We start from the raw sequence: 23,648 nt of genomic DNA on the forward strand, positions 1-23,648 counted from the left end.
GCATTTTTACACGTCCCAGTAGGTATTAAATATCCTTATAATGTTACAAAAACCCATGGGATGAGACTACAAAGCAAAACGAATAATACTGGAGTGGATGTGAGTTGAACTTGAAGTAAGATAGAAGAATAATAATTGGTAGGTATTCTTAAATAAAATAAAGAAATTATAAAAATATTTTTAATGTATGTTTTAATTCAGTCAATTACACTTTTTACTGCCATCATTAACCATTACCAAATTAAAAATCAAATTAATTCAAAACAAAAGATCTGACAACACAAAATCAATACTTAACAGTATCTAATGATACTAGAGATAACAATTAAAATTCTGATGAATGAGTAGATCTGGTAAGATCGCCTTTAAGCAAATGTCACTTAAATTTGCTTGCGTATCAGGAAAAAACTTTTCATTCTGGAGGAATGTCAATTGTATGTGCTTTAATACAATCTTCAACATCTTCTGTCTTCGATAAGCGCGCCTTAGAGCCACGCCTTTTTCGCGTTTGCTGCCGAGAATGACTTATTCCTTGAGCCGCACTACCACTAGAATGTTCTGGACACTTCTGATCACTGGATTCCTTCTTCACAACTGGACACTTCTGATCACTGGATCCCTTCACAACTGAACACTTCTGATTACTGGATCCCTTCTTCACAACTGGACACTTCTGATCACTGGATCCCTTCTTCACAACTGGACACTTCTGATCACTGGATCCCTTCTTCAGAACTGGACGCTTCTGATCACTGGGTTCCTTCTTCACAGCTCTACGCGCTCGCTTATTTGCCTTTGGGTATTTCTCATTGGTTTTATCACTCGACACTCTTTTGACCCTGGAACTGTGTTTAGACGAGGTGCTCGCCGTGATGGTGCAGGAGTCAGATTGTTCTTCGCCCGCGTCCCGCCCCTCCCAGGACATAGACTGCAAGCCATAAGCAAGAGTAAAATGTCAATACGCATGTAAAGAACAACACATTCAAGTCCGATCGCCGAGCACGTAGAATATCGTCCAATGACCCCAAGCTACCCATCCTTATCGCTCGCGTAATTACATTGCTGTCGCGCTCGCATACTCACTGCGGCCGTCGCATGCGAGCAGCGATAAGGATGGGTAGCTTGGGATCATTGGACGAAATTCTACGTGCTCGGCAACCAAACTTTAGACAATTTAAATTTTTCTTTGCAAAATTTTACCAAAAGATTCATTCGATCCCTGACGAAACCTGTACTATCCGGTCTATTCCACTTTGATCACCCAGGTGATTCTGAACACCAGGCGACACTTTGGCGTCCTTTGATCACCCATGAATTAGATCACCCAGGTGATCAAAGTTGACTCCAAACGACACTGGTGTCCTTTGATCACCCATGAATAAGAAGTCCACTTTGATCTTATCTTACTTACTTACCTAAACTTACTTATCCATGGGTGATCAAAGGACACAAAAGTGTCTCCTGGAGTCCACTTTGATCACCTGGGTGATCAAATTGGAATAGACCGTACTATCGGCAAGATAATTAATTATTTTTTTTAGTTAATTAAGAAACAAACACCAACCCAAGAAGAAGTAAATGACGTAATCTCACCTGATGCTCTACGTCAGGAACAATGGTTTCTTCGTCAGTATTAGCAGGAGCACCCGACGCGCTCTCATGCCAAAAAGGGGCGTGCTCCTCAATTTCTATCTCCATCTTGATAATATATCTGTTGACAACGTTGGAACAAATAATTGATATTCATCATCAGGTCATTTAGCCTCTCGTTCGTTCGTTTGCCCAAAGACGTCCACTGCTGGACAAAGGCCTCCCCCAAGGATTTCCACAAAGACCGGTCTTGCGCCGCTTGCATCCAGGTACTTCCCGCGACCTTCACCAGATCGTCGGTCCACCTAGTGGGAGGCCTGCCCACGCTACCTCTTCCAGCTCGTGGTCGCCACTCAAGAACTTTCCTGCCCCAGCGGCCATCAGCTCTTCGAGCTATGTGCCCCGCCCACTGCCACTGCCACATTTAGCCTCTACTGCAGGATAACAACCTCTAGTTCATTGGTTCCCAAAGTGGGGGGCGCGCCGCACAGTGGTCTGAAAATGAAGCTCCCATACCATAGAAACTTAATGTCAGAAATTAATAAATAAAAATACGTATTGTGTTTAGTATACCTCCCATTGTTTTACTAATATAGTATGAAGGGTATGAGTAGCTCCATGTGTGAGAAAAAAAATATTTAATTTATTTTTGTATGGAAAAAAACATTTAAAGTGGATTTTCTTTTAACTGAATAGAACTGAAGGGCTGGTACTCACATGGGCTATTGCACCATACACGGCGATCAAGATGGCATACAATTCTTGTGCCGTTGGGTGCCGCTTTGCATGTAGCAAGCTTTGGAAATTTTGAATTTTCGGTAGGTGATCTTTCAAGTCTTTGATGTTATTTTATGAAGTTATTAACCGCTTTCAATACGAGAATAGTATGTAAATTAATACTCATATAACTAGGAATATACTAGGGATATTTTTAAATATTTTTTATTTTGAAAATTACATATTTTATATAAAAAAATAAAAAGTTTAATCATTAAATGAAGTAACCAACCAGTTGGTAACTGACATTGTTATTAGTTACTAATCTGCTAATGACGTTTTAATGAAAATAATAGAAATCAATATTGATTAAATAAACAACTTAAAAAAATCGAACTGCCTAATAGGCCAATAGAATTACATTTGAAATCGGAAATAATTCCTACAAAAGATTTTATTGTTTTAATGGCTTCATTTGTTACCCATTAAGACTATCCTAAATTTTCTACTTCGACGGAGTTGTGCTTAAGTGGTGGGGGCCCCCGAAAAGGGCGTTTTTTCGGTTTACGGTTATATCGCATGAAGGACTTACCCTATCGAAAACTGGTCTTCATGACGGTTGAAGGGCATTTAATCTTGCATTGAATAAGACCAAATTCATATGTTTTGGACAAACCGTTCTCGTACTTATCTTCGAAAAACTACAAAATGTACGTATAATTAAAGCCTTGATCACACGTACCGAGTAATCGGGCGAGACAGTGCTCTCGGCCGAGTACTCGGTGCGTATGAACATATGCCTTGATCACACGTACCGAGCAAACGGGCGAGACAGTACTCTCGGCAGGCCTGGCTCACTCCGCGCGGTACATCCGNAGGCGGGCAACGCAGACCCGTTCTCGAAACAAACGGGCAGCTCGCGCGGTGCTTTAGTGGCGAAGTGTTGTGTTCGGGGTTGTGTTGACGAGATATTTGTTTTTATTCGCAAACGAAATGTCTGAATAACGGCGACAATTTTATTTCGATTCAAATTTATTCCTAACGCTCGATTTATTGTGGGCAAAAGAAGGAGTGCGCAGCCCGCTCGTTGGCCGCTCCCGCGCCGCTGTTTTCGAGAACCGGTCTATTTGATTTTACGCATAAGATCCTGCCGCTCCCGCGCCGCTACCTCTGCCGCCCCGCTGCCCGCTAAATTCGAGGCTGAGGCCTAATGGGCGAAGCCAGCTGAAGACAGCGGATGATAGTGTAAATTCAACAAAAGCTGAGGGTTCTGGGTGAGATCGAACAATTTTTATGGACAGCTATATTTTACCTCAGTCACCAAACCTGTTAATAGCTCAGCCACAGGATAGTTCCAAGAGCTAAGCTAACTCGACACTATACCGAAGATATCCCGACCCGGACATCAGCCCTTACGAGATTAGGATGGCTCTCAAACAGCTAAAAAACAACAAGGCACCGGGTGATGACGGAATAACCTCGGAGCTTCTGAACGCGGCTGGTGATAAGCCGATACTGAAAGTCCTTCAGAGACTGTAACTCCGTCTTACTCCAGGGAATAATGCCAGAGGCACGGAACAAGACTTGGTGGTGTTTTTATTTAAGAAAGGGGTAAAAGCATTACAGTACATTACAATTACAGACCCATCTGGGTTCTGACTCTGAGTCATGTCTATAAGCTGTTTTTGAGATCCATCACTAATAGTCTCGCGCGTATGTTCGATGACTTATAGTCTCTCGAGGAAGCCAGTTATCGAAAAGTTTACACTACCATATACCGCATCTATACACTACGCCAGGTTATACAGAAGACCGAAGAGTCTAACTTGCCTATATGCTTGACGTTCTTAGACTATGAGAAGGTCTTTGAGCCTGGCTGAGCACGAGGGCGATTCCTCTGCAGCGAGCTGTGAGGCAGGGAGATGTAATAATACGTTGAATTCAACTCGGCTGGGCGTTCGGGAAACTACATAACATCTTTTCGACCAAAACACCTCAGTGCCTAAAGACGAAAGTCTACAATCAGTGTGTGTTACCAGTAGTGATGACATACGGTTCGGAAACGTGGCCTCTTACTATAGACCTTATAATAAGCTCAAAGTTGCACACCATAGTATGGAGAGTGCTATGCTCGGTGTTTCTTTTCGAGATCGAACCATAAATGAGGAGATTCGTAAACGAACTAAAGTCGCCTGACATATAGCGATCGGATTAGCAAGCTAAAGTGGCAATGAGCAGTGCACATAGTACGTAGAACAGACGGCCAATGGGGCAAGGCTCTAAAGTGGAGGCTACATACGTGTAGGTACGTGTTTGTCGGGAGGCGCTTTCTTTTTTTAACCAACTCCGGAACTAGAACCGGAATTCCGGAGTTGAGTGCCCAATATCGGAAATCAGTTCCGGAATTGAAAACCATCCGATTTTGCAAGCCCTAGTACCTACATACGTACCTCATTACAAATAAGTAGATTAATTATTTTTTCACTAGACAGCAACCCTAACAGCGTAAGAAGAGTTCAGAGGCACGCGATAGAAAGAGACAAAACTTGTAGGTGAATAAAATTGTAGGTACGTAGTGCTGTGCGAGCTGAATTCCACTGTATCGCGTCGCAGCAAGACTCGCATTTATTTAAATCGTCGTGCGGAGTAATCCTTCTGTACCTGTACTATTACTTATTCTGTGCTCTCGGCCAAGTACTCGGTGTGTATGTGTATGAACATTACACCGAGTGCTCAGCCAAGAGCACTGTCTCGCGCATTTGCTCGGTACGTGTGATCAAGGCTATAGCGCCGAGTGATCGGCCGAGTGCTCGGCCGAGCAAAGCGACGAGACAGTAGCTCGACTCCCGTTCAACTTACTAGGCCGAGTATCCATGCTCCCGCTGCCCCGCACTGTCTCGCTCGCTCGCTCGGCAGGTCTGAACGTGCACTGTCTCGCCACTCGCCACTCGGCCAAATGATTGACGTCACCTCCACAGATTAGAGAAAAAGAAAAGTCTCAATAGAACTGAACTGACTGTGCTAATTTCAAAACACGTGTGAACAGCACTCTCTTACATCACTGTCTCGATCGAGTAAAAATTTTACTGTCTCGCCCGTTTACTCGGTACGTGTGATCAAGGTTTTACCCTGTCAAGGCTTACGAGTTAGATGCGCCTATCCTTGTTCGTCCCAGCCATTCGATACGTTGTCTAATCGATGCCTGGTAACACAGAGTCGCTCAGGAGAGTGCAAGGAAGAGGTGCAATAACCGCAGTTAAGGAACGGCTGGACTGAACAAGGATAGGTGCATCCAACTCTTAAGCCTTGACAGGGTTAAACTGGTTTAGTCGGCCCTTTACAAGGCTTGGGAGCCTGCGAGTGACGAGCCATTGGACGTAGAGAGGGTCATTAATTATACGTACATTTTGTACTTTTTCGAAGATAAGCACGAGAACGGTAAAATATATGAATTTGGTCTTATTCAATGCAGGATTAAATGCCCTTCAACCGTCATGAAGACCAGTTTTCGATAGGGTAAGTCCTTTACGCGATATAACCGTAAAACCGAAAAAACGCCCCTTTCGGGGGCCCCCACCACTTAAACACAACTCCGTCGAAGTCGAAAATTTAGGATAGTCTTAATGGGTACCAAATGAAGCCATTAAAACAATAAAATCTTTTGTAAGAATTATTTCCGATTTCTAATGTAATTCTATTGGCCTATTAGGCAGTTCGAATTTTTTAAGTTGTTTATTTAATCAATATTGATTTCTATTATTTTCATTAAAACGTCATTAGCAGGTTAGTGACTAATAACAATGTCAATTACCAACTGGTTGGTTACTTCATTCAATGATTAAACTTTTTATTTTTTCATATAAAATATGTAATTTTCAAAATAAAAAATATTTAAAAATATCCCTAGTATATTCCTAGTTATATGAGTATTAATTTACATACTATTCTCGTATTGAAAGCGGTTAATAAGTTCATAAAATAACATCAAAGACTTGAAAGATCACCTATCGAAAATTCAAAATTTCCAAAACTTGCTACATGCAAAGCGGCACCCAACGGCACAAGAATTGTATGCCATCTTGATCGCCATGTATGGTGCAAAAGCTCATGTGAGTACCAGCCCTTCAGTTCTATTCAGTTTTAAAAAAATCCACTTTAAGTGTTTTTTTCCATACAAAAAAAATAAAAATATTTTTTTTCTCACACATGGAGCTACTCATACCCTTTAGGCCTCAGCCTCGAACTTAGCGGGCAGCGGGGCGGCGGCGGCGGCGGCGCGGGAGCGGCAGGATCTTATGCGTAAAATCAAATGGACCGGTTCTCGAAAACAGCGGCGCGGCAGCGGGGCGGCAGCGGGCAACGAGCGGGCAGCGGCGAGGGAGCGGGCATCGAGCGGGGAGCGCACTCCTTCTTTTGCCCACAATAAATCGAGGGTTAGGAATAAATTTAAATTCGAAATAAAATTGTCGCCGTTGTTCAGACATTTCGTTTGCGAATAAAAACAAATATCTCGACAACACAACCCCGAACACAACACTTCGCCGCTAAAGCGCCGCGCGAGCTGCCCGCTGGTTTCGAGAACGGGTCTGCGCTACCCGCCCCGCTCCCGCGCCGCCGCCGCCGCCGCCCCGCTGCCCGCTAAGTTCGAGGCTGAGGCCTTATACTATATTAGTAAAACAATGGGAGGTATACTAAACACAATACGTATTTTTATTTATTAATTTCTGACATTAAGTTTCTATGGTATGGGAGCTTCATTTTCAGACCACTGTGCGCCGCCCAGGGGAGGCGCAAAGACCTTTACAGGGGGGCGCGGGCCATCTGTGTACTCAAGTAAAAAAAAGCTGCGACCGCTGAGAGAATGCATTCCAGACTGCTCGATACGACCAATATAATCTTGACTGGAGGAGCAAAGGGAGCGCGTCTCAAATAAGTTTGGGAACAAATGCTCTAGTTAATAGAGGTAAATGGAGGATTTATGCCCGTTTTCACCATTAATCCCAAGTGACCCCTTTAAAAACAAAATTCCTGTTGTTACCATAGGGCAGTGTTTTTCAACCTGTGGGTCGCGACCCCCTGGGGTCCCCCCTCTATAGGGGAGTCGCGAGAAGTCGTAAAAACTACCTCAGGAAAAAAACCAGAGAAATCTAATTATGCAAATGTATATAATGTTGTATAGATTGAAGAATTCGTTCCCTACAACATCTTTGTAAAAGGCAAGAAAAAAAGCGAACGGTCCGGGGGGTCGCAAAAATTTTTTTCATGCTAGGGGGGTCGCGTCATGAAAAAGGTTGAAAAACACTGCCATAGGGGTCACTTAAAAATTAGGGGCATTAGCTACACTTCCCACGCTGCACTAAACGGGTTGGGGAGGCCTGACGTTTGTGTATTTGTCCGTCCTTTTATGTCATCCCCGAAAAGAGAGGCAGTAGTCCTATGCCCGTTTTCACCTTCAATCCCTAATTTTTAAGTGACCACTATGGTAACGAATAACAGGAATTTTGTTTACATAGTAGGGGACACTTAAATATTAGGGTTTGATAGTGAAAACGGGCACTATTTCTACTCTACTATAGTCTGGTCTGTGAGCACGTAGAATTTTGTCCAATGACCCCAAGCTACACATCCTTATCGCTCGCGCGTAATTATATTGCTGTCGCGACTGTGCGACTGGCACTCTGGCACCCGCAGTGAGTGTGCGAGCGCGATAGCAACAAAATTACGCGCGAGCGATAAGGATGGGTAGCTAGGGGTCATTGGACAAAATTCTACGTGCTCACGGACCGGGCTTTAGAAGAACCAAAGAAGAAGCGCGGCGAAAAATAAAACTTTAGCCTTTTTGGCACACGGTCTTCTGCTTACTTTACCAGTGGAATATTGTGTGTGGCAAAGAAACAATTTCTCTTTTACTACTCACTTTTCTTTTGGGTCTTGGGGTGGCTCTTCATCTGGTTCCTGGGGCGACTCTTCAACCGGTTGGTCCGGGATTGTTCGAGGCGTTCCCTCAATGACCGGACCCAGCGTGTCGCGAATTTTGTTCAGCACCAACTTCAACTGACTCTGGACATTTACATTCAATTACTATTAGACACTCCGCAAAGACTGTTTGTCGGCCGATAGTTTGATCAGCCTATTAATAGTAATAATAATAGCCTAGACTGTATCCCACTTACCACTAGGTGCGATTGTGGTCAAATACTTACCTGCCTTGTTATGTATAAAAAAGGCCAGATTTAGGGGAGGGCAACCCCACAACTGAAACTTCGGGAAAAATAAAATTCAGAATAGTAAGCTACCGTCTCTTTGATATGAGAAATTATTGAAAGAAAGAAAGAAAGAAAGAAAGAAACATTTATTGCTATGGACATCACAAAAGACAGAAGAGGTAAAATGGAAAAAAAAGCAAATAAGACAGAGGTGACATAAAACATACAATAAATGAATGAATAAACTAAGCAGTGCCACCCTGTCGCACAGCGATGCCCATCGCAATGGGACCTCACTCAGCATATGCCGTGGCCCCCGGTGAGGGAAGCCACGACGCTGGTTTTCAGTGTGCCCCATGCCGAGTGAGAGTCACGGACACTAACCTATACTGCATAAAATATACATACATAAATAATAATAATAGTGCGCGTATAAATTTTAAATTGGAATTATTGGAATACTAGACTGAAAAATATCCATTTTATTTGGAAAATAATTTCTTCCCGCGACCTTCACCAGATAGTGGTGGATATCGCAACTTTTCTTTTTTTTTCCCGTTATCCACCAGTGGGGTCGTCGGGCCCACGAGCTCACCTCAGGGCGGGCTACGGGCGCGCGCAGCACGAGGTGCGCCGCGTGCAGCCCGCGCGCGTCGCACGCCGAGCACGAGCGCGCGTTACACTCCACGCACGCGAACACGAACCTACGGAATTTATCAAAATAAAATTATTTATTTAACTGCCTCTTAAAAATGTCTATACAGGATGTCTCGTAAAGAGCGACTAATGGATGACCATCTACACAAAAAAAAGTATCACCATTTCAGATATATGATTTTTTTTCATGTTTGTCTAAAAGTATTTGATAAATCAGCGGTTCCCGAAAGGTGGGCCGCGGAACCCTGGGGTTCCGTGGAAAGGCCGGAAGGGTTCCGTAAAAAATATTATCCCACGTTTCGTGACCAACGTTGTTCGCGCGCACCGACTTGTTTACGCACAAGGGAGGGGCAGGGCGTGCGGGCGGAGTAGTACGGGGGTTCCGCTAGGAAAAGTATAATCAATTAGGGTTCATTGGCAAAAAAAAATTGGGAAACCCTGTGATAAATTATAGTATCGTCTTTACAGGTTGAAGTAATAAATGTAATATTGGAGCTGTGCACTGTGGTGCGTCCAACAGTAGATGGTTGTCACAAACTCACCCTAATATAACTTCGTGGCATGTGGCGCACTGTGGCCGTTGCTCATCAGTAGGCTCAATCTTAAGGTCTAATGTAGGCTCTGACTCAAGCTCAGGCTCAGATTCTTCAGGCGACGAATCTTTATTTCTCTGTCTCCCCTGAAACAAAGAAAATGAAGGATAAAAATGTTTGAATCGACCGCAAGAAATATTTTCGAGCATAAGACCTCACAGGTCAAAAGTTTGGCCACCCCTGAGCTAAGCTAATAGAAAACAGTCAATATTGCCGTTTTCACTTAATAAGGCCCCTTTTAAGGTAATATAATAATAATGTTTTAACATGTAGCGCTAGATCGGGTATAGTTTTCTCTGAAAAGTAAGTCATTTATTAAGGCCCCTTAAAACATACAGCGCTAGATCGGGTACCTTACAGTTTTCTCTGAAAAAAGTAAGTACCTATAGAGATAGAATGAACCCTGCCTGCCTGAGAAAGAATATAATATAGGCTTAGATTATATTAATCTAAGAATTTAGGACATAGGCTGTAGTTTCTAAAATAGGTATCTGTAAAGTCAGATCAATTTGCAATGGGCAGGGCACAACATGTAATACGCAATGTATGGTCTGGAGATGGGAGTCCACCCACGTTGTACGTTTTTCAGTAGGTGCTTTCTTTTTTTAGCCAATTCCGGAACTAGAATTCCGGAGTTAATAAATAATAAATAAATTTATTTTTTAAACATTTTGATCTAACAAGGGGTGAACCCTGACCTGACACCGAAACTAGTAAAAAAAATACTGTGTTTTCAGTGATTCCTCGACATTTACTAAAGCCCGGTCCGTGAGCACGTAGAATTTTGTCCAATGACCCCTAGCTACCCATCCTTATCGCTCGCGCGTAATTATATTACTGTCGCGACTGTGCGACTGGGTGCAGTGAGTGTGCGAGCGCGATAGCAACATAATTACGCGCGAGCGATAAGGATAGCTTGGGGTTATTGGACAAAATTCTACGTGCTCACGGACCAGACTTTAGTTGTATCGAAAATCAGTTCCGGAGTTGAAGACTATCCGATATTGTACCCTTCCCTACCACTGCTTCGGGACAATACATGGGCCAATGCTAGAAGCTTGTTTTTTTTAATGTTTACTTTTGGCGAAGGTTTTATGAAATCATCAGTGGATATGTTACGGTAAATCTTTATTAATCTAAGCGGTAAATGTGATAAATGTGAAAATTATAAATAATCGCCGGTTATTATGAATAATTACCTTATGATTTAGTTAAAGTGATTAATATGAGATCATTTGTGTGTATAAAACTAAATAGGCAAGGGCCACCCCCGCCGCACCTTAACCTATTTTTCATTCAAAACAATAAATATGTTATGGGCATAATGGAAAAGTAGGCTCCCCTCTATCTGACAGAATCTTGTTAAAGAACTACGCAGAAATTCATTTGGCATAACTCACTTGGCATAATCTTCTTTAACCGAATATTTATAAGGCATAAACATTGTTCTAACTTACGCTACGGAATAATCCATTGGGGAAATACGGCAAATGTAAAAGACAATGCCGGAAATTGGCGTCTTTTTTTTTTTCGCGCGGCCATCACAAAAACTTTCTTTTTTGATTACAAAATAGTGTAATAAACCAAACTTACTATGACATGTATACCTCTAAACTCAGTCTGTACCTCTAGTACGAAAAACTTTCGAGTTCGTTTCGTTTGCGTATTCAAAGTGTCATCGAAAAATTTTGTATGAAAAATTAAACAGCGCCCCCTAGGGCGGCTATAATATTTTTCGATGACACTTTGAATACGCAAACGAAACGAACTCGAAAGTTTTTCGTACTAGAGGTACTGAACTGAGTTACGAGCATTAGAAATTTGATGATTTTCATACTAGATTTGCTTTTTGCGCGCAAAGTTTTATAAAAAATTGCAACAAAATAGTGACATTGTATGTGTAAACAAACAACACCATCCATTAAAGGCTCCAGATATCAGTATGGAGCAGAATCAGCGCAATAAAAAAATAGCGCAATATTTTGTTGCAATTGTCGATGATACTGAATAAACATTTTTTCTTTCTTTCTTTCTTTCTTTCAATTTCTTACAAAACTTGCGCACAAAAAGCAAATCTAGTATGAAAATCATCAAACTTCTAATGCTCGTAACTCAGTTCAGACTGAGTTTAGAGGTATACATGCCATAGTAAGTTTGGTTTATTACATTATTTTGTAATCAAAAAACAAAGTCTGGTCGATGGCCGCGCGAAAAAAAAAAGACGCCACTTTCCATACAAAATCAGAGCCCCGATTACGGTAACTTTTAACGTCTACAATCCAGACACGCTTCTCGATTCTGCGATACGATTGGTCAAAACAGCTGACGTACGCTGTTGAACGACCAATCGTATCGCAGAATCGAGAAGCGTGTCTGGATTGTAGACGTTAAATATTACCGTAATCGGGGCTCTGGCATTGCCATTTATAACCCGTATTTCGTACTCAAAAAAATGCACCAGAGCCATCTTCGGCACTATCTCCGGCGTCAGTCAAATGGTTAGTTGCAGGGAATTACTTCCTAAACTGCAGATACCTACTCAAAAAAAAATCTTGCGACGGGAACGTCTTGTGATTGGTGGCAACTACGGTGACGTCACATGCAAGTAAACAGCCATTTTTTTACTGCTAATTGTACGAATTTTAAGTTTTCTCAGTGGTAATTACATCTGTGAGCCACTTCTGAAGCAATTTTTGTTAATCTATAAGGTCTTCTATACTTACAAACTCAGAATGGAAATAAGTTTTGTGCGAGCCGACAATAGCAACCTGCCAAAGGTCGACGCTTTTATGATTGCACTTTTCTTCAGAAATAATAACCCTGATTATTATTCTGCAGAACTTAAAAATGTGAAAACAGCTGTGTTCTGTGTATTCTAAATGATTATTATTAGATCACACTTTTGGTCATTCACACATTTACTCTCAAGTCTAACAAAATTTTTGTCATGACCTTTGCTCTTGTTCCACAGGTCTGCAAGGGAAACTTACGGAGACGATGCAATTGGATATGTTCAGCTACATCGCAAGGATGGAATATGTACAGTGAAATGTAAAATGTGCCCTGAACATAGCGTCAGAATAAAATCTTACAATGTCACAATGGTTGTTAAGGGGTCATCCATAAAGTACGTCACACGTAAAGAGGGGGGGAGGGGGTTGACAAAGTGTGACATGGTGTGACAAGGGGTGGGAGGGGTCCTAAGTTTCGTGACATCACATTTATTTGATATAATGTTGATTTCATAAAAAAAATTACTTAATTTAAGTGGAAATAAAACTAATTTCGGAACTGCTGTTAATTTAATAATTTTTCGATGTGAAATTGCAAAACATGTGACGTCACACTAGGGAGGGGGGTCTCAGAAATGTGACCACCTGTGACAAGGACGGAGGGGGGGTCAAAAAATCATGAAATTCGTGTGACGTACTTTTATGGATGGCCCCTAATGAACAGGACAGCAAAGTGATTAGCTGTCAGTGCCACGACTGTGCAGTGTGCAGCTTCAGCTGGGGGATGCAAGCATCCAGTAGCATTTTTAATGTGGGTCCATCGCCGTTCTGAAGAGCCTGCATGTACTTCAGTTGAATGCTACTGGAGAAAACCTACTGTTGACGATGGCCACCTGAAGTAGGTACAACTTAGCTAGATTTAAATATTATTAATTAAAATGGCTGCTTATGAAACTAACTTACTAATACCTTATTAGATTTGCCTTTCATTTGTATGAATATGTAACTGATGGTGCCTGAATGTAGGCTATAGGTATTATTATTGACCTACATAACTTACCGAAGTCCTGTGACTTACCTTGCATTTTGTTCTATTAACTAAATTTAAATGTATCTATGTTTAAGCTATGAGTATATTTACATCGTGGTAATAATATGTAAACTGTAAGTCGACCACATAACTTACACTGTGTGTATGTGTTTTTGGAGTTTAAATTAAATAACAAGTAAGCGAATCTGGGTGCGCGCGTAGGTAATAATATTATCGCGCGCCTAGAACATTCCGAGCTAGCCGTTAGCAATGCGGCCCGCTGATTGGCCGGAGGCCTCTCGCCTTTTATGGTGAGAAGCTTCTAGCGGCTCACCGCGCCGCACACGCGGCCGAGAGCCGCCAGTCGTCGTCGAACTCTCACCCTCTGCGAACGTACTAGTGCGCACACCCGGACGCGCCTTCATTTTCAACGTACCTACCTGGACTTTCATTTTCATTCATCACCTACGTTCACCCATCGACCTACATCGCCTACACCTACTCTGTCAAAAGTAGGTACAACGCTGAAATACATCACTGTGCAGCAATTGTCAAAAAAAGAAATCCCTCACTTTAGTTGATACTTGAACAGATTTTTCTAGAGTTATAATAGAATTGGTGAATTTGGTGATACTTTCTTTGTCTTGAGTTCTTGGTAATTCTGAAAAGACAACATCAAAAATTATTTATTTAATTTAAATATGTATAACATAAACATTTAAGTACTAATTTATGATAACTGTGACAAATAGGATATACCTTCAGGTTCAATCATTTGTGTCATAACTTCATCTTTTAGCAATTTTTCAGTTTCAGTAACACTTTGATTTTGAAGACATTCTGTAATAAGATCAGCTCTTTGCCTTTTAAGGAATGCTTTTCGAGAAGATCCCTCACTGGACAGCCGTTTTTTGCGATCCTCTTGGCAATCAAATTTAGTTGGCACTGCTTCATCTGCTAAAAGTATCTTTTGACTAAAGCCCATTTTATACATGGTATAGTTCTTGGTGTCAGTTTCCATCTGCAAAACAAACAGTATTACTGACTAGCAAAATTAAGTTTCACGCACAATACAATAGCCTTTACAAGACAACACACAAAACTGTAGAAGTTAGCACGACTTATAAGTAATGGAATTTTATAACACTGCGTTATGCTTAAAAAGCAATATTTTTATCTACTGAGTATCTCGTATTAAAATCAAGAAAATTTTTACTTACATTAAAGTGATCTTCACACACATTTGTATGCGTTAAAATGCAATTTGGGTCTCTTCTAGCTAATTGTAACCACATTTTCCGTCTCTTGGGATTCGTTGGTACAGAAACAAATACTTTGTTTGGATCCTTTATAGACGTATTTGTACAATGCGGCACTACACACCATTTATAAACCATTTTAGCCTCTAAATTTAAAGGAAATTAATAAAATTCTCTTCAGTGTTATTCCCACTGACGTATCTTTTTAGAGGTTAGAAATTTGTTTACTGGTGTGTGACGTCACACGAGTCAGAATCATCGTTTTTGGCGCGGTTTTGATAATTTAAACTTTTACATCGTTTTTTACTAATAATACAGTAAATCTGCCAGAAATATTAATGGAGTGTGCTTATAGTTATCATAGAATCATTTAAAACGATTTTCAAAATTTGACAAATAGCCTGGTGATTTCATTTCATACATAATTTATTAAATTGTAAAAATAGGGAACAATGTTATAAATTAATTAAAACCCTAATAATTATTACATTTTTGACGGTCCTAAGCCCGTAAAGTAGAAAGAAAAATCTGAAATCAACTGAAGAATATTTTAAAATAATTATGTATTATGACTGGATAAAAAGGCTTGTACCCAGAGCCATGGCAAAACCCTCTACTATAGTGGAGGAGGCTCATAGTCCAGCAGTGGACTGTAAAGGGCTGTTGATGATGATGATGACCCAGAGCCATAAAACATCAGAATAATAAGAACTTGGCCAGTGGCCACGCCCACTAGGTTTATTCCAATTGCGCCTGTAGAACGTGCTAGACAAAATTGGTTTATTCCAATTTGTACTGCAAAACCAAATTTACTAAAAACTTAGTGTACCTAATTTCTTTATGGAAGTCTCTTGTTTATCTTAAATAATAGGTATGTATTGTTCCCTACTTTTATCTCTGTGAACATGGCAAGAATACAAAGTAACACGGTGTGTGATATGAAAACGTTCAAAATGTGCGGCTGTACACGAGCCGGTGTTCTCTTTTAACCTCCTAAGACCCCGCGTACAAAATTTTGCACAAAATAAAATACCTCTGTCAGTCACAGCTTTGTTTGTTATAATGTTTTAGTCGTAAGGNTTTGCATACCTACGGCGGCGCGCGCGCTCGATCCGACTAGCGACGAGTGTTTAGGCAATTTAGCGAACTTATCAACATGTTTATTTAGCGAATGTACAAACGGAGAGTCGTTGCCGCGCGTACTAAATAAACCTTCTGTCGAATCCACTAAATTTTATGTTAATAATAAAAGTTTATTTTGTTTACAACACGATCAATATGAACATGATTTGCTACAGTCGCAAGAGTTAGTGCACAATTATTTGTCTTTGGAATCGATAGGAATAATTAGTAAACAGTGTAAACATAAGGATGATTTACTTGTAATTAACATTCTAGAAAGTTTAGGTAAACTTGTTGACGGTCTTTGTTAGACCGCAGGCTTGCCATGGACGCGTGACGTCATTGATTTGCCAGGCTCTTACCACAGATTAGAGAGTATGGCTCTTACCAAATGCTTGTTTTGAAATCCGTTTTGAATTTGAAAGTTGACTTAAATTGAAATTTGAAAGTTAATTGTCTGTAGTAAGTTGACGAGTAGTGATTATTTTGTAAAGGTTGATTTATTTCATGTAAATATTAATTGTTAAAATAATTTACCTGTGTGCTTTTGACAATGTTATTTTGTGTATGCGTTCTTACGACATCGTCCTATCCNGAAACTTGTTGGAACCGCGCAACGCTAGCCGTGCTTGAGCCAACTGGCACTAAGGTCTGGGACCAACAGCTAAGTATGGCTGTGATGAAGTGACCAGTGACGCGCATAGTATAATTTTGGTTATGAGTGTCGCAAAGCGACACTAGGGGGGATGATGTTGACGATGGCCACCAGAAGTAGGTAGTTGATAGACCTACGTATTGTTAATTATGTAAAATTAGTTACTTATGAATCTAATTTGCCTTTAACCTGAAACTGTGTACCTATGTACCTATCAATGAATAGGTATATTTGCACCGTAATAATAATATATTTAACTATGTCAACTGTAAATTGAACATGTCGAACTTACACTGTGTGTATGTGATTTTGGATAATTAAAATAATACGCAACTCCGGGTGCGCGTAGGTAATAATATTGTCGCGCCTAGAACATGCTAGAGCTAGCCGTTAGCGATGCGGCCCGCTGATTGGCCGGAGGCATCTGTCCTTTTATGGTCAGAAGCCACTCGCGGCCCACCGCGCCGCACACGCGGCCGAGAGCCGCGCCAGTCGTGATCCAACAACTTCCGCGAACGTACGTACGCACCCCCGGACGCGCCTTTCGGTTTTTTACTTACAAACTGGACTTTCATTTCATCTTTTCATCATCTTTCGTTCACCCATCGACCTACATCGCCTACAAAGTGGTCCTACGAGCCGAATCATCGATAATTGTGAACCAAGAGTGAGTGATACGTCAACATGTCTCTGCTTCGCACCCCCCGCGGCGCCGGAGTCAAAACACGCCGACAGTTGATGGTCGAAAACGAGGCACATAAAGTTGACACCGACGTGAAAGTAGCGAGTGAAATGCNTGTCAAAAGTAGGTACAACGCTGAAATACATCACTGTGCAGCAATTGTCAAAAAAAGAAATCCCTCACTTTAGTTGATACTTGAACAGATTTTTCTAGAGTTATAATAGAATTGGTGAATTTGGTGATACTTTCTTTGTCTTGAGTTCTTGGTAATTCTGAAAAGACAACATCAAAAATTATTTATTTAATTTAAATATGTATAACATAAACATTTAAGTACTAATTTATGATAACTGTGACAAATAGGATATACCTTCAGGTTCAATCATTTGTGTCATAACTTCATCTTTTAGCAATTTTTCAGTTTCAGTAACACTTTGATTTTGAAGACATTCTGTAATAAGATCAGCTCTTTGCCTTTTAAGGAATGCTTTTCGAGAAGATCCCTCACTGGACAGCCGTTTTTTGCGATCCTCTTGGCAATCAAATTTAGTTGGCACTGCTTCATCTGCTAAAAGTATCTTTTGACTAAAGCCCATTTTATACATGGTATAGTTCTTGGTGTCAGTTTCCATCTGCAAAACAAACAGTATTACTGACTAGCAAAATTAAGTTTCACGCACAATACAATAGCCTTTACAAGACAACACACAAAACTGTAGAAGTTAGCACGACTTATAAGTAATGGAATTTTATAACACTGCGTTATGCTTAAAAAGCAATATTTTTATCTACTGAGTATCTCGTATTAAAATCAAGAAAATTTTTACTTACATTAAAGTGATCTTCACACACATTTGTATGCGTTAAAATGCAATTTGGGTCTCTTCTAGCTAATTGTAACCACATTTTCCGTCTCTTGGGATTCGTTGGTACAGAAACAAATACTTTGTTTGGATCCTTTATAGACGTATTTGTACAATGCGGCACTACACACCATTTATAAACCATTTTAGCCTCTAAATTTAAAGGAAATTAATAAAATTCTCTTCAGTGTTATTCCCACTGACGTATCTTTTTAGAGGTTAGAAATTTGTTTACTGGTGTGTGACGTCACACGAGTCAGAATCATCGTTTTTGGCGCGGTTTTGATAATTTAAACTTTTACATCGTTTTTTACTAATAATACAGTAAATCTGCCAGAAATATTAATGGAGTGTGCTTATAGTTATCATAGAATCATTTAAAACGATTTTCAAAATTTGACAAATAGCCTGGTGATTTCATTTCATACATAATTTATTAAATTGTAAAAATAGGGAACAATGTTATAAATTAATTAAAACCCTAATAATTATTACATTTTTGACGGTCCTAAGCCCGTAAAGTAGAAAGAAAAATCTGAAATCAACTGAAGAATATTTTAAAATAATTATGTATTATGACTGGATAAAAAGGCTTGTACCCAGAGCCATGGCAAAACCCTCTACTATAGTGGAGGAGGCTCATAGTCCAGCAGTGGACTGTAAAGGGCTGTTGATGATGATGATGACCCAGAGCCATAAAACATCAGAATAATAAGAACTTGGCCAGTGGCCACGCCCACTAGGTTTATTCCAATTGCGCCTGTAGAACGTGCTAGACAAAATTGGTTTATTCCAATTTGTACTGCAAAACCAAATTTACTAAAAACTTAGTGTACCTAATTTCTTTATGGAAGTCTCTTGTTTATCTTAAATAATAGGTATGTATTGTTCCCTACTTTTATCTCTGTGAACATGGCAAGAATACAAAGTAACACGGTGTGTGATATGAAAACGTTCAAAATGTGCGGCTGTACACGAGCCGGTGTTCTCTTTTAACCTCCTAAGACCCCGCGTACAAAATTTTGCACAAAATAAAATACCTCTGTCAGTCACAGCTTTGTTTGTTATAATGTTTTAGTCGTAAGGCCCACTATGCAATTTTTTGTACATTATATTCTTTATAGTCTTATAATGTTTTTTCGAATCTTCCCGCTACTAGTTTTACACAAAATGACTTGATTGATTGTGGCATCAATGCTGCCAACCAAAAAAGGTAAAAACTGTCAAAACCAGCTGTGACCACCACACAGAGCCCCGATTACGGTAATTTTTAACGTCAACAATCCAGACACGCTTCTCGATTCTGCGATACGATTGGTCAAAACAGCTGACGTACGCTGTTGAACGACCAATCGTATCGCAGAATCGTAAAGATTGTAGACGTTAAATAAAAGCACAGAATAAGTAATAGTACAGGATAAAAGTTACCGTAATCGGGGCTCAGATGTGACGATACGTACCCTCCATGACGAAGAAACATGCCATGCCACTTTGTATTTTATATAAATTTGTATTTACTCTGTATGAGGTTACCTACGCCATATCGAATGACAAATGATCGAAAATCAAAATATCGAACACGGTTCATCGAACAATCACTAATCAGAATATAGAACGATCAGATCAGAATATCTAATGTTCAAAATACGGAATTTACAAAATGATCGAACGATCAAAATATCGAATGATTAAAATATCGTAAGCATTTACCGTAACAGATATTTTATCAACATTTGTTTGAGATGTTCCTTCCTGAGGTTGATTAGGCAATAATCTGTTTGGGATTGCATCTTTATGGAGCTTTTGAATCATTTTGATTGAAGATTCTTCAAAATGTGACGCACAGACAAAGTAACTTGATGATTTCAAATTATTTTTTGTCAATAAATCTTCTCTGTCGATCTTTAACAACCATATCCGGCGCCTGAAATAAACAGACTTGTCAATTGACCTTGAAATCATTTAGGTATAATGGGTATAACCGCAGAATAATACAAAAGGTTTACTTCGCGAAGGTATTTAAAAAAAAGTAATTAAAAGTATGTTCAATGCCTTTAACAATATGGTGTAATTTAGCGTGGCAAGAGTCGAGCACCATTTTGTTGACAAACGTCAGTGATCGGTACTGCGCCGAAGTCATAGGGCTGACTTCGGTAAAATGACGTATGACGTGAGGTGAGGTGCCAAACTGCGGAAAATGGCGGAGGATATACATGATTAAGCATGAATAATATTAAAACCACATTATTTACCTTTCAGTGTCTTCAGGCAACTTAAAAAAAGTACATTGTATGTTTGTATTATTATTTAGGCAGTTAAATACTGCACAGTATTTTTTACACTTTTGTTTATTTTTTACCATCATACACAAGAATACGCGTGCGTGAGTCAATGCTCGCTCGTATGTGAGGCCTTGTCGAATAGTAATCCTGTAGGGGGCCATCGTGCTTGTTTTGTTTTCGATGTAAAGTCGCGGAGTCGTGTTGCCAGTCGGGTTTTGTCAGAAATTACCGGAAATATAAAAAAATGAAACCTTTTTGAATAAAAAGTAACCTTTCATGTGCAATTGATATCATAAAGCTGATACGTACTAACATCTTACATCTTCGATAAGTTGAAAGTGTCACGTTTCAATTTAAATAATTTGTAAAATGACACTATTAATATTTTTACTGAATAACCTGTAAAAAAGTTAATTCTACAATTTCCGAAAAATCGCCTAAAAGTAACCTTTTCATTAGTGTAACCTAAAAGTAGTTCAAAAATCACCCAAAAGTTTACAAAAGTAACCTTCTGGCAACACCGGAGATGAACAGTGGGTCTAGACAAAGTGCCATTATAATCGCAAACCAGTCGAAAAGCCCCTTTTTTGTATGGAATTTGACGGATTCGATTTTCGATTCGATCAAAAAGTGCGTTTTGTCTAGGGGGGCAGGCCTTTTTTTCTTCTTTAATATGGCTCTGGCATGAAGCTATAGATAAAAATGGAGGCCACACTCCAAATACCTGCTTGAAGCACAACCTATGTATCACTATCTCGCTCTCTGTGGGCAGACTCTCTCTTTCTAAATAAACAAAAAATATAATTTGCTCAAAGTCAATGAAACTCAATGTAAATTCTTTATTTCTTGACATAGGTATCATTAAATGATAAGTGTAAATACTGGTAAAACGTTTTAGGAAGAAATTACTGTGAAAAATGTGCCACCATGGCGGCGCAACGCAACCAGTCGCCGCACTATGGAGCGAAATTGCGATTTATGGACATAGCGATTTTTTTCAAAATTTCTATTTGAAAAAAATACCTATCGATAGGTTACGTTATTCTGATGAATAAATGCTGCACAAGTTTTTCTCTAAAACCAATAGTTTAACTGGAAAAAAATATTTTCCATTTTCGTTGTATGGAATGAAACATAAAGTGGTCGATTTCGACTAAGCCTTGACAGATCTTGCTTTGAAACTACTTGAGCCTTGTTCTATGGCTTGTTGACTGTAATCCTACCTATCGAATATTTGTAGACAAAGCAGTCCATATTTTGTTAGTTACAATTTGATGTTAAAGACTAGGGTTCAGTCTAAATTCAATTTAAAAATCATATTATGATAATGCGTTTTAGGCAATTTTTAACAACAGACTTACAAAAAGGAGGTTTTCAATGCGAATGTTTTTAATAAAGTTTGCCCACGGCTTCACCCGCGTGAAATTTAGTTTGTCACAAATCGTCATAAATGATAGCCTAATTATGTTATTCTGGGTTGTACAGTAGTTTCATAAAAATCCGTTCAGTAGTTTTTGGGTGAGAGTAACAAACATCCAGACATCCAAACTTTTGCATTATAATATTAGTAAGATATAAGATAATAATATTATTATGATTGTTTGCGTTAGTTAATAAAACCACTTTTGACTGCAAAAATCAGTCAATAGTGGTTTCGCTTAATTTAAAAGATTAAATCAGGGCAAATTCAGACAAAGTTTTACTTATCTTTTCTTTTACCTAACGAATACCTAGATTTCTCAGAAATATGAGAAAAAATAAAAAGCCACATTGTTTTTTTTTACTGATTATGTATGAATTTTGACTGTAAATTAACTAAGTATTGTACTATTACTTATTCTGTGGTATTGTGTCAACAAAGTCTTTCTATCTATACTAATATTATAAAGCTGAAGAGTTTGTTTGTTTGTTTACTTGAACGCGCTAATCTCAGGAACTACCGGTCCGATTTGAAAAATTATTTCAGTGTTAGATAGCCCATTTATCGAGGAAGGATATAGGCTATATACCATCACGCTACGAGTAAGTTAGGTGCAGAGCAAAAATGAAAAATGTTGCGAAAACGGGCACAGCTAGTTTCTAAATAAATTTATCTTTTAAATCAAGAATTTTTGTAAAAATGTTACGTACAACTTCTGTTGCCGAATTTGAATTGTCACTTGTACCCGGCACTGCGTCAGCTCTAAAAGTGCTCTCCTCTTCTAAGCGCTTCAGACGATATCTCATCCTAAAAAGAAAACAAACAAAAAAGACCAAAGATTACAAAGAACAAGCTTTTATGATTGTTAATAAAAATGATATTTTTTATGCCGTGTACATTAACACCCCTTTTATTAAATCTGCTCGTCAAAAATAATCAAAAAAGCCCAAACTCGATGGGATTGTATCTTTTCAATACGGAGTTCCTATGACCACCTTACAGCTCCATCATCAGACACTGGATATCATCTGGAGACAAGACGAATCATATAGGCTCAAATTCGGTGGCATTGCGTCGTTTCATTGCAGAGTTCCTATGTATGACCAACTTCCAGCTTCATCATTCAGGTCCACGTCATCATAGTATTGCATCGTCGGGCGATAAAATATACTTCAGCTAAATCGGCCAAAAAAATTTACCTCGCCTCTGCTGCTTTTGTTAAGGCTGCAAAATTATGGCGTTTCCTTTTTTTAAGACAAGGGTAATATACACCATCTTTGCGACCCATAGCTAAAAATAAACAAATAAAAATATTACTGTTAAACACAAAACTAAAATAATTATTTAACTAAATACCTATTTAACAACAAAACTTACCTCACGAAACAAAACTTTTCTTCTTCACAAAACTCAAAAACGCATCAAAAGTATTTTAGTCGCAGTGTAAATCAACACTTCATTAAACGAGAGCACGAAAATCGGGTATTCTTTGGTCGCGGCACAGGTCCCGCCTCATCTTTGCAGTGTTGCCAGAAGGTTACTTTTGTAACCTTTTAGGTTATTTTTGAACTGCATTGGTTACTTTTAGGTTACACCTTAGATTAATAAAACCTAGATGGATAGTCTTCATNATTCTTAATTATAAAGCCTTTCATTAAATTTATTCAGCGATATTCAGATTTATATCAAATTATTACGTTAAATACTTAAAATATGATAAATATTACAATTTACCAAGTACGACGCATAATGACGGGATTACGGTAAAATCCTGCTCGATACAAAATACGGCGGTTAAATGAAAACTCTTTGTCCAGGCGGAGTTGAAACATGCACATAT

At 39.3% G+C, this 23,648-nt stretch overlaps 1 protein-coding gene across 9 annotated transcripts; it reads right to left on the bottom strand.

The window, feature by feature from the left end:
• Nucleotides 1–166: 166 nt before the first annotated feature.
• Nucleotides 167–23,362, bottom strand: LOC114356295 (uncharacterized). 9 transcript variants are annotated; one of them, XM_028309402.1, is made up of 9 exons: nt 14,746–15,188; nt 14,285–14,546; nt 14,098–14,186; nt 9,713–9,849; nt 9,109–9,217; nt 8,225–8,367; nt 1,594–1,711; nt 653–928; nt 167–619 (listed from the first exon to the last, which is right to left on the bottom strand). In XM_028309402.1, the coding sequence occupies exons 1-9, from the start codon at nt 14,920–14,922 to the stop codon at nt 413–415; spliced, it is 1,518 nt and encodes a 505-aa protein (XP_028165203.1). In that variant the 5' UTR covers nt 14,923–15,188; the 3' UTR covers nt 167–412. The 9 variants fall into 9 exon arrangements, with proteins under 9 accessions (XP_028165203.1, XP_028165234.1, XP_028165195.1 ...); XM_028309433.1 differs by lacking the exons at nt 14,098–14,186; nt 14,285–14,546; nt 14,746–15,188 and adding exons at nt 22,519–22,615; nt 23,008–23,098; nt 23,186–23,362 and having other exon boundaries at nt 167–928; XM_028309394.1 differs by lacking the exons at nt 14,098–14,186; nt 14,285–14,546; nt 14,746–15,188 and adding exons at nt 17,427–17,515; nt 17,614–17,875; nt 18,075–18,517 and having other exon boundaries at nt 167–928.
• Nucleotides 23,363–23,648: the final 286 nt, after the last annotated feature.

This window comes from Ostrinia furnacalis, unplaced genomic scaffold, assembly GCF_004193835.3.
Source record: "Ostrinia furnacalis isolate ACB-3 unplaced genomic scaffold, ASM419383v2 OfSCF0212, whole genome shotgun sequence".
NCBI lineage: Eukaryota > Metazoa > Arthropoda > Insecta > Lepidoptera > Crambidae > Ostrinia > Ostrinia furnacalis.